The 12,496-nt window shown below is 42.4% G+C and overlaps 1 protein-coding gene across 8 annotated transcripts in view; it reads right to left on the minus strand.

The window, feature by feature from the left end:
• Positions 1 to 8,778: 8,778 nt before the first annotated feature.
• Positions 8,779 to 12,496, minus strand: part of GIGYF2 (GRB10 interacting GYF protein 2) — a 126,600-nt gene continuing 122,882 nt past the window's right edge. For 7 of the 8 annotated variants that reach the window (XM_019923516.3, XM_019923509.3, XM_019923512.3 and 4 more), the window contains one exon: positions 9,560 to 10,622. In XM_019923516.3, the coding sequence (XP_019779075.1) occupies positions 10,555 to 10,622 (68 nt within the window). In that variant the 3' untranslated portion in view covers positions 9,560 to 10,554. Of the gene's footprint in view, positions 9,250 to 9,559; positions 10,623 to 12,496 lie in introns of those variants that run through there. The other variant, XR_002174011.3, reaches the window with a different exon arrangement.

The following is a 12,496-nucleotide window of genomic DNA, read 5'->3' on the forward strand; positions in this document are numbered from 1 at the left end:
CTCTCAGAAAGTACACCCCCCTACTTCAAACCCTTCATGGTTTCCCACTGCTCTTCGAATAAAAAGCCAGACTAAGGACTTGCCCTGGTCCTGCTATGTTCGGTCTGCTGGCCTTGACAAGGTTCCTCCAATACACCAAACTTAATCCTGTCTCAGGGCCTTTTCACTTGCTGTCCCCTCTCCCAGAAAGCAGTCTCCCAGCTCATTACATGGCTACCTCCTAATCACCATTCAAGTCTCAGCTCTGATCATTCAATCCCCCATTCACCCATCACATAGCTTTAAATTTCTTCTTAGCATTTATATTTGTAGGAAACTCTCATTTCCTTTTTTTTTTTTTTTTGGTTAATTTTTTGAGGGATGACCTATATATGGTGAAGTACACAAATCTTACGTTTACAGCTTGATGAACTTTCATACATTTGTAAACACCACCCAAATCAATATAGAACATTTCCAGCACACCAGCAGGATTCTTCCTGCCCCTCCCTAGTCAGTACCCCCAAGGTGCCAAGCCGTCTTCTATCACCATAGATTAGCTTCCTCTACTCTTGAACTTCAAATAAACTGAATCATATGACATGAACTCTTGTGTCTGGCTTCTTCTGCTCAACATTCTGTGAGATTCATCCACATTGTTGCATGTAGCAGTGGCTCATTCTTTTCTATTGCTGAATAGTATTCAATTGTATGACTATGCCACAATTTATCCATTCTTTTATCCATTTATTTATGTCCATTTGGGTTATTTCCAGGTCTGAACTTTTATGAGTATAGCTCCTGTGGGTATTCTTGTACCTGCCTTTGGTGAACATATACACTAGGTTCTCTTGGTTATACATCTAAAGATAGGATTGCCAGGTCAGAGTACAGTGTTCAGATTCTGTAGAAGCTGGTGAGCAGCTTTCCACGGTGTTTGTTCTCGTTTACACTCGTCAGCAGTATGAGAGTTCCAGTTGCTCCACATCCTCACCAATACCTGGCATGGGCAGTCTTTTTTATTTCTAGCCGTTCTGATAGGTATGTAGTGGTGTCTCATCGTGGTTGTACTTCCATGACTAATAAAGTTGAACACCTTTTCTATTTATTGACCACAGGAATATCCTCCTATGTGAAGGGTCTGCTCAGATTTTTTTGCTGATATATTAGGGTGGTCTATCACATTGAATTTATTTTTAGGATTTTTTCGGTGTGTGTACCCAGATAAAAATTCTTTGTCAGATATATGATATGGTGCCTTTAAATGAAGTGTCCATTGGTTGTCTGTCTCTACTCTGTGACTAAGTCCCAGATAGCTGGGGCTGTGTTTAGTTCACCAATGTATTTCTAGAAGCTAGCACATGATAGGAACTTAATACTGGAATTCAATCAGTTGGGATTTCTGGGATAGAATTAGCATCGAGCATCTTCTCACTTGTTCACTCATTTGTTGGTGCTGGTTTGCGCTCTCTCTCGTCCTCACCTTCCTGTGCCCTCAATGTAATGTAGAGTCAGACTCCCAGATCACACTCCTGAGAGTCTTGCCAGCTGACTCCGTGTTGGCATCTGCGATGGAGGCACTGGGGGGAGATGAAAGGCGGGAGAGAAGTGCTTCTCTTTCTGATTCAGATTTCTGACGATGTCTGGCAGTGGCAGCGGCACTGGCCACACCAACTTCAGTAACGAATAAGTGTGGCTTGCAAAATTACAGTCAAACTGAATTCACAGCTGTGTCAATTCTTTCAGGTGAAATTTATGGCACTGAATGGGAAGGAGTGAGACCTTGAGATGTGGAATGGGGGTATTTGGGCAGACTCAAACAAATCTGAGAATCTTCCACTCACAAATCCTCAGGCCTCCCTTGCAGAAGCAGCAGGCTCCTTAGAGAAATGGCTAATTCCAAATCTGGAAAAGTAAATGATGAACCTAGAATATCTCATGACAAATTAAGAAAGTGCTCAAAGGACGATAGAGATATGGCAAAAGGACACAAATGTCAACTTGGAGGGGCTCCAAATGGACAAATTGTGCACAACAGTATCCAATTATAACCTACAGTGTGTGCATGCATGCGTGTGTGTGTGTGTGTGTGTGTAAAGCTCTTCCTTATAGTAGAATGCTGACTAATAAATTACAGGAAAGCTTGACAACCACTAATAGTTCAAGCAAGAATCATCAATGACTGCTAAAACTAGTGGATAAAAGTTTGATGAGAGCTGGATATTTACATAGTCTCAAAGTATCTCCCATAAAGAGAAAAATCATTACAGTGGAAAAACCTGGCAGATACTATCTTTAAGTAATTAAAGTTAACATCACCAGTAATGGTTCAAACTGACATCATGTACCTCCTGATATGACGCATCAAGGACATAACATCACTTCTGTAGTATTCCTGCCCAACTGCATAATCTCAGTTAAATCATGAGAAAAATACCAGGCAAATGCAAACTGAGTGCATTCTACAAAATAACTGTCCTTTAAAAATCTCAAGGTATGAAAGATAGAGGAACTGTTCCAGATTAGGGAAGACTCAAAGAAACATGACATCCAAATACAAAAAGCAATCATGATGGCATCCTGCACCTTTTTGTTTTTTCTTATAAAAGACATTAGTGGAACAATTGGTGAAATATGAATGAAGCCTGGATATTAACTAATAGCATCATATACTTTATTTCCTAACTTTAATAATTCTACTGTGGTTATGTAAATGTCCTTGTCTCAAGGAAACACGCCCTGAAATGTTTAGGGATAAGGGACATAATGTCTTCAATTTGCTTTCAAGTGATTCATAAAAAAGTTACTGAGAGTCATTATTGTGAGTGTAGTTATAGAGTAAAAAAAAAAATAATGCAGGTGTGGTAAAATGTTAGCAATTGGAGAATCTGGATGAAAGATATGTGGGAGTTTTTTCTACTGTTCTTGCAAGTTTTAAGTCTGAAATTATTCAAAAATTTTAAAATCCCCCTTCTCCCCAAAAAGAATCACTGTATTTCAGTGACTCATGAAATAATAGACCTAGGCAATGATCATCAATGAATGTTAAAACTGCTACATGAAAGATCAACAGAACTTTTATAATGGATGAATCAACCTGATAGCAACAGGACTGATGAATTTGGACATAGTGAAAATGGGACAACCAGACAATGCTGCCTGTGATGCAACAGGACATACAGCAAGTTACGTATTCTTGGAGGGGGAGGCGAGAATCGGAATCCAATTAAGTTTCTAGACCTGACTACTCATTCACAGAAGATGTGGGGGAGAGTAACAAATTGACACTGTAAGGACGCTCCTTGCTGAGTCCACATTATGGGATGTTCTGTGGGTAAATGATCTTGTTTTTTCAATTTTTTTTTTTTTTTGAGGGGAAACTGGTTAGACTAAAAGAGATTTAAACATAGCAACCAAATGCGATCCGTGAACCTCATTTTGATTCTGATTCAAACTTTTGTAAAAAGACATTTTTAAGATAATCTGAAAAAATCATACAGACTGGGTTTAGATACTAAGAAATTATTAATATTCTTAATGTGGTACTGACATGTTCTTTTTTTAAAGGTATCTTTGTTACCATGCACATTAAAATATTTACGAGTGACTCGATATCTAGGATTTGTTTTAAAATATTCTAAGGGAAGAAAGGTGAGATTAAAAACACAGAATCGGTAAAACGGTAGGAGTTTGTTACGTTAGCTGCTGTGACTGAACGTTGTGTCCCCCAAGATTTTTATGTTGGAAGCCCTAGTCCCAATGGGATGGTATTCAGAGGTGGGGCCTTGGGGAGGTGGTTAGGGTTAGATTAGGTCATGAGGGTGGGGTCCTCCTCGTAATGGGATAAAAAGACGATTTTTAAGAGATAAAAAGATGGGATAGAAAGATACCTGAGATCTCCTTCTCTGCCATGTGAGGACATAACAAGAAGATGGCCATGTGCAAACCAGGATGGCTCTCACCAGACGCTTGATCTGTCAGCACCTAGATCGTGGGACTTCCCAGCCCAGACTAAAGACACTAGTCTACTTCAATGTATGCTGAAGTTTTTTCAATTAATAAGAAAAAAAACTGAGCTCAGGCAAAAGCTAATTAAAGACGAAAGCTGCAGTAACCTCAGTACTGTTAAGGACTCAAACCCCTTGGGAATGAAGGTTTACGTCACCCACCAGCTCAAGGGCTGGTGGAAGGCAAAAAGAACATGAAATGGGAAATGAGGAAGTTGTACAAATATCACCCACAGCCTCATGACAAAGAACAGAAACAAAAACTGATGTATATTTTATTCCTTGCTGTATATATACATATATATACACACACCAATTTTTCATATATATGTGTGTGTGTGTGTGTGTGTGTGTGTATATATATATATATATAAAATAAAATTTAGTCAAGATACTAATTATCCAGGTGAGACTGTAAGTGAATCGAAGAGATATTAGTATCACCTAGAAAAGGATATGATGACTGACCATTAGATAAGGTATTAGTGATTTCCCTAGTTACTAATCCTTCAGTAATCTTACCTTCCTACTCTTCCAACGCCAATTCTTTTTTCTCCCCTGCCCTCCGCCCGCATTTCTTTTGACTGAATATTTAGGACGGTTTCTGATTCATGATGGGACCCTGACCTGCTTAGGGCTTAACTTGACGTTATCAAAAGAAGTCAGAAAATCCAAGTCAGTAACTCGTTCCCTTAACTGAGGCTCACCATGCCTTACATTTTGACCTGGGTCTGGTTTAGTAAAACCACAACGGGTATTTGTCAAAGACTCACACTAAAACACAAGTGCTAAATCTGCAAACATCAAGTGTCAGCAACATGCTGCAAAGATGTACAGATGCACACACAGATCACACTTGCACATATGCACTCAGGAGGTGAGAGCTGAAGGAAACCTCACAGATCAGCTAGGCCAGTAGTTCCCCACTCAAGCTGTCCATTTAGGATCACTTAGGGCACCTAAAAAATAATTTCCAGTGCTGGGCCCCACCCTAAATAAGAAACCATGGGACATGGGGCTCAGGGACTGATTTTTGTTTCAAGTTCATCATTTGATCTGGGCCAACCTCCTCATCTGACAGGCAAGGAAACTGAGACCCAGAGACAGGACAGGAAGGACAGGTTAATAACGAAGCTGGTACTAATATCCAGTCTCCTGGAACCCACGCCACATTACCTTCCTGAGGGGTACTTCTTTACACTGATTTTCAGATGTCTAAGAGGGAGGCTGCCCATTTTTAATACGTCCCATTGCACCTACACGTGAGCCCACAAACTCCCTTCTCTCTTGCAAAATGGCCTACAAATATTTATCAAGCATTTATGTGCTGGGCATTGCACTATGCAACTACATTTTAAGTTACTGATCACAGCTACCTCACAGTTCCCATTTCACAGATGGGGAAATAAATACTTGCCTAAAGGAGATAGCAGGATCAACTTTCAAATCTGACAGCTTGACTCTAGTGCCCGCAATCCACAAAACCGCTCATAGGTTCATGCCACAGGGTACCTTTAAAAACACACACGCTCACACACATACTAAAAACCTAGATTCTGAATAGAATTGGGGGTTGCTAGACACAGCAAGGTTGAGCCCTTGGAAATCACTCGTTTCCCAGCTCTGCACAAGAATGGAACAGAGCCTGTGCCGAGCCCCCTTGTCAGGGTAACCACTAGGATTCCTTTCCCATGGTGGATGTGCACAGACTCAACCATCCCAAACTCTTCCAACTTCAAAGCAGGCTAAAGAGAATGACAGTGGTAGAGGCTGCTGCCGATGTAACATCCATTCCCTGTGTTTCTTAGAAACAGAATCCCAATGGTATTTGGGGTGGCAAACCACTCAACTAAAACCCCCAAATTTCCAGCTTTTTTTTTTTTTTTGCAGCACGCGGGCCTCTCACTGTTGTGGCCTCTCCCGTTGCAGAGCACAGGCTCCGGATGCGCAGGCTCAGCGGCCATGGCTCACGGGCCAGCCGCTCCGCGGCATGTGGGATCTTCCCGGACCGGGGCACGAACCCGTGTCCCCTGCATCGGCAGGCGGACACTCAACCACTGTGCCACCAGGGAAGTTCTCCAGCCTTTCTTGAACTAACTATAGTTACGTATCCACGTTCCAGTTTAAAAGACTTAAGATGTTTGGTAGAGCTCCCAAAAGAGCTCCTCAAGGAAGGCTGACTGAACAGGGAGGTGTGCTCCCTGAGCCTCACCCCAATCCTTCCTCCTGCCTGGAATACAGGCATGATGGTTGGTGCTCTAGCAGTCACCTTGGACCATGAGTGACCTTGAGAATGGAAGCCGCAACCAGGAGGGTAAAACAGAAAGAACCTGGGTCCCTGAGCCACAACAGCCTTGGACTGATGACCTCCAGATTTCACTTGAGAAATAAACTATCTTGTTTAAGTCACTGTTACTTTGTATCTTATTATATGCAGCCAAACCTAACAATGACCCACTGACCCTCAGGACTACTTCTCATGCTAAAGGAGGCATTCAAAGGAGAAAACAACTGACTACCAAAGGAAAATAATCCCCCACTCCTAGATTTGGGGGGACAAGTAAACAATCTTTAAGAAATGATGTCTCTGCTTAAGACCAGCTGGACTGAACTGAGTGTTGAAGCTACAGTGAGTTCCATCCCCATGATGTCATCACTTTGCCAGCAATGAAAAGGGGAGGCAGCTTTTAGGCTGCAGGGCAGTTGCTGCAATTAGGGAAGAGCCCAGTTCTCTTCTCCTGCTTCCCAACATCTATGTGCTGTTTCTCCCATACATTGAACCATAGCAGTGTTTGTTACTTTAGCTGCAAAACATTCCCACTGACAAATCCCTGGAGGGAAACTCTTCTCTCAGGGGCTCCAGGTGCCCTTCCAGAACCAACACTACCAAAAGCTATGCGGGTCCGTCATACTCAGGGCATCTGACAATGTCTGTAAAATGATCACACATCTGGCTGCCTCAAGGTTCCCAGGCTCTCCACGGTCCCAGCAAGCACTGTGGCTTCATCAGGAATTGCCTGCGCTCACAGCCATCCTCTAGAGCTGGGCTTTTTTCCTTTTGTTCCCAAATAACCCATTAACTATGAGGCCAACTTCCATTTGGAATGTGCTCTCAGCTGCACCTTTACTCTATTTAGAACGTGCATGCCTGTTGCACTTCCCACACTGGAAGCACAGGAGAGAACTAGGTTCATTTCACATCAGAATCATACTCAGACTTTTTCATTAATAATATGGAGAGGACATTTTGTATAAAACAAACTTCAATTTCTTCACCTGATCAATTTAAAATAGGGTGTAGAAAATGGCACACACACTATTTATGTGTATATATTTGTATATATGTATTATTTAAAATAAAGCCTGAAGTCCCATTATCCTGAAATTAAAAAGAAAAAAATAACCCCTCAATTTAGAGCCAACGAAGAACTGAAGTTCCTTGATATATATGCATCAACTAATTTTATGCAGCTATTTCCCCAAAACAGCAACAACAGTACCTCTCATCCCACATGCTCTTCTATAAAGTGACCTTATCACTCATTCCATCAAGGGAGATGTTGGAGGTGACCATGTCCCCCAACCCCCTGAATCTGAAAGAGCTTGTGACTACTTTCACACAGTGTCACAGGAGTGACACTATGTGACTCCTGAGTCCAGGTCAGAAGAGGTGATGCAGCCTCTGCCCGGTTCTCTGGGGGAAGCCAACTGCCAAAGAAGTCCACCTACCCTGAAGCTGCCATGCTGGAGCGGGCACACGTAGTTCCTCCAGCCACCAACCCAGCTGAGCCCCCGGCAATAGCCAGCGTCAACTGCCATTCACACGAGTGAGCCCTCGTGCCGCCCAACCTATCAAACCTTCCTAAGATCGCAGCCCCAGCTGACCTCTGGCCATAACCAGAGGAGACACCATGGAAGAACCGCCCAGCTGAGCCCTCCCCACAGAGTCCTGACTCATAAAATTACCAATAAAATGCAAGGGTTGCTATAAGCCAGTTTGCGGGTAATTTGTTATGTAGCAACAGTATCCAGAACACCGACTACCTTGGGGAAAGTATCCATAATCAAACTACCTTGTCTGGGTATGTTTTTTAACTCTCTGACTTAGAACAACTGGAAGCAAACAGTGTACAAAACAAACACTTTAAAACTCAGGAAGAGTTTAGATAATCTGCAAGTAAGTTCACAGAAAGAGCTAAGAACATGGTTGCTCGAAGTGAAAGAGTGAGCAAATGGGAATGTGAAAATTGGTAGAACTGAGACAGAAACAAACATTCTTAGGAAAGAGTGGTTTCTTTCCACCATGTGGGAAATTCCTCAGGTAGAAGCAATGCTCCTGGTTAAGCTAATGGAATGTTCCATGACTAAAACGACGTTGCTCCCTGAAGTCTGCCTACCCCTCCCCCAAATGTTTGTGTTTTATTTTAAAATTTCCCCTGAACAAGCATACAATAGAATCTAGCTTGGAAGGTGTGGGCAGGCTCTGGAGGGGGCACCTTCAGGGGTGTGTGTCTGTGTTGTGAGGACAGGAGACGATCTGCAGGTCAGCAGAAAGGGGCAGAGGAGGAAAGACATTTAATCAACTTACCCACGTTTACCTTGACCTCTACATTCTCAAATACAGAACCAAGTCAGCGTTCCATAGCCTGCCAGAGAAAGCCACAGCTGCGTCCATGTCTTGGGTGCTCACTTGTCTGGAGCTTTTCCATGGTGCCAAGAAGATGGTTTGGTGGAAAACTCAGCCTTGACAAGGGTGAGTACAAGAAGTGTACTCAGATAAAATACCACCAGGTTTTATTTAAGTTCCTTTTTATTTTCCTCCACACTGGCAAAAGTTCCGAGGGAGCTTAAAGTTTTGTAAACATTTTAACTATCCCTCTTCCCCACCCCCCACTTTTGAATTTACAAAGCAAAGGAGAGCAGGAGCCCCAATTTTTAATGGTTCCCCATCTCCTCATGCTATTTGATCCAAAAACTATGTACAAGTCTGTAGCAGTCTCTGTATAGTTATTGTACATGTTTAAGAGGGAGGGAGGCAAAAAGGGACAGGGAGAATGGTGATCCAAAAGAATAAAAACAGAAACCCAAATATAATCATCCAAAACCAAACTGCTCTCAGAGCAACTCCAGCCTTCTTCGGGCAATGATGACAGAAAGAAAAGGCGCTCTACCAGGAGCCACCCGAACCACAGCACTTCTTGCACAGGGGCGGACGGTCCAAAGGCTCCAGACCAAAGTGTGATTGGCAATTCCAGGTGATGTTCTGTGGGGGGTTGGCAGAGGCAGGAAGAGTATTGTTTATAAATAGGGCTTGAATACATTTTATATCTGAAGTGAAGGGGTATTATGAGGCCACAACCAGAAACCAGAACCAGGCTTCTCTCTCCTGTTCTCTCCCATCCCCTCCAGCCCACTGCAATCTCCTGTATAGTGGTTTCCATGGATGAAGGTCTTAAAGATGGTCAGGTTTTGTATGTTCTTTTTTCAGAAAAGGCAAGCAACTTGCCATTCCAGAATCTTTAAACAAAACCTTTCGGGGCCACAGCAAGACACACACGCAATGCTCTGAGGAAGCAGATGAAATTCCGGGCTTTTATCAGAAGCAGAAGTTTATCCCTATCCAAAATGAAATTACACATATTCATACATATGGTAAAGATCCTAACTGCCTCTTAAACGAGACAAATTTTCAGCAGAAAGGCCCAAAACAAACTGGTCCTAGTCCTCTGAAGTAAAAATATTTATGGGAAAAAATCCGTTTTTGTAAGAAAGAAAAATTAAAAATAAGTCCCTCTCCCAGGCCACAGGGCTTCCTTTGTCCAATCAGGTTGGAGTATGCCAGGGGAGAAGTCAGCTTGCTTGGAAGTCACTATCTAATGAAGAAAAAACATGAATCCTTTCTCTGAAAGGATGCTCAGAAAGAAGAGGCGAGGGGTGTGCAACATCAAACCAATCAATCTAAACTCCATCCCACTCAGGGCCTCTTTGATGCAATCCCAGAGTTAGCAGCGGCAATGCAACCTTCAGACTGGAAGAGCTCTCACTGTGTCTCTGTCGGACACTCAAATCACAGTCCATGGGCGTTTTTGTTGCTGGCCAATGTCTGTTACCATTAACTCTCTTCATGATTGCACCAGTCAGACCCCATGCCCATTTTTTTTTGGGGGGGGGGAGGGGAGAAGGAGAAGAAAAACAAAATAGAAGGAAAAAAGTGACAAGAGAAAGTAAATTGCTATTGGCAGATCCCAACACACTTTCTGGGAGACAGTAGGTGAAATCACGGCACAGTAAACACGTCTGCCCAAAATCAGCCTTGTTGGGGAGTAATCCCAACTGCCACCCCCAAGACACAGGGTCTGGTCCACTTATCTACAGTCTGAGATGCTCACCAACAAAAATGGTTTAAAGAATCTTGGACACAAAGGGCTGGAAGAAAAAGCCTGAGATGATCGGTTCTGTGATTTGTTGCAGTGATAAAGAGTATATGGTGAGTAAGTGTCGTGTCCAAAGGTGCAGAATCCATGGTCAGCAGAGAAAAGAGGGAAGGCCAGTCCGCTCTGGCAGGTGCTCAGTAGTCATCCAAAGTCTCGATTTCACCCATATTGAGTCGCTCCGATGAAGCATTGACTGAAAACCCTGCAGGGAAAAATTGGCAACGAGTGACTGACCACACCCAGACAACCATGTGGCTCAAATTCTAGGCAGGCAGCTGGAATTTTAGTCTCCTGTTTTTGAGCACACAAATAGGGATACTAAAAGGAGGGAGAAGAAAGGATAAAAGTCAATGTAATGGTTTTTTTGCCCTTCCAATTAGACATTCTATTTTTATATGTTTTATCTTAAGGTTCTGATATAATTTAATTAGGGAGGAAACACACACACACACATAAACCCAGCACCACTGCTTAAAAAGAACTGCAAACCACTGCCTTAGAGAGTCCTGAGTAGAGCCTGGGTTTTAAGTGTGTTTTAAGGGCCAGGTTGGCTAGGGGGGAAGTTCATTCAGAAGGTGTACCTTAAAAGAATGGGGCAGGGGCAGGGGGAGGGCAGGAGTAACACACTAAGTACTTCGTAACCACTCGACCAAATGACTGTGAAATGTGAGTGGGAATAACACTATTGGGTTGGCCAAAAATTTCGTTTGGGTTTTTCCATAAGATGTTATAGAAAAACCCAAATGAACTTTTTGGCCAACCCAATACTTCAGCCCCATTCGCTATCGGGAATACTTTGGGTCCAAAACTTTGTCAAAGTTCTGGTCAAGAGATTTTGCTTTCAGTGGTAGGAGGCTCCAGGGAAGACCCACTACAAGATCCTTAGAGCCCTCAGATGTTCTTCCTATCACAGAGCAGACAGCACAGAAACATTGAACTACTTTATTCGACTCAATCTACTCTAGGTAGACCAGCAAAGGGAAGGATTTCATTTAGCAATATTAACTGACTGAAGTGCAATCTGGCTTAGAAAAAGCAGCACTAGCACAGCCACTGAAGGCGACAGGCAGCACTTACAAACACTACTGAGGTCTGGAAACCTAATGCCATCGGCACGTGTAATTTTTCAATGAACTCCATGATCAGAGATTGATAAAAAGTACTATTAACAAGGCCTCTTTGAAATGAGTGATTCTCAGAAAGCTTTCAGTTCATCCACCCTAAATTAAATCCCAAACTGTTTCAGCTGCTATTTGAATATCAAAAAGTAAACAGGCGATGCTCTCCAGTCTAAAGGCAGTTCTGTTAATATTGAGTTTTCTGCCCCCTCCTTTTTGTTCTTTAATGTTCAAGTTTTCAAATACACATTTTAAATGTACCAATAATAAACAAAAAAATGCCTTACATAATAAAAATAGCTTAATTACATTACATTCTTGATTCCAAAATATCATGACTTGAAAAAATAAACACGCCTATTTATTAACCAAGGAAGCTGTGGTACAAGCTGCTTACAAGGCCTCCTACTGGGAGAGGCTAGGATTCCAAATCCCAACCTGAGTTCTACCCCTCAACTGTGTTCCCATAACCTGCAAGATTTTTTCCCTTGAAAATAATGAAAGGCTTAGTGTTCATATTTGAAAATAACAGTTAATTAGGTAAGTGCAAAAACCTAAAGACCAAACAGTTTATGAAATGAACTATTACTCTATTCTGAAGCAGGTTTTTCTTTGACTTCACATATATCTCAAGAACAAATGAAATGTGATAAAAACAATAATGAGCCACATGAAATAAAAGTGGGAATGTAACAAAAACACAAACTAAATCAATTTTAGTCATACAAACACAGGAAGGGAAAAGAAGCCTGGGGCCAAACAAAGTTAAGTATTCGCTGCTATAATATGACGATTACCGGGCTGGGCTTTTAGCAGACATGGTCTCATTTACCTGTCCAAAAAACCAGTAAGGAGGGCACGTCTCCTCCCCACTGGACAGAAGGGGGAGCTCTGGGATATAATGAGACCCCATGCAATACAAATGAGGATGTAAGCCCAATATGCCCAGCTCTAAAGA

The sequence above is a fragment of the Tursiops truncatus genome, chromosome 7, assembly GCF_011762595.2.
Source record: "Tursiops truncatus isolate mTurTru1 chromosome 7, mTurTru1.mat.Y, whole genome shotgun sequence".
Lineage (NCBI taxonomy): Eukaryota > Metazoa > Chordata > Mammalia > Artiodactyla > Delphinidae > Tursiops > Tursiops truncatus.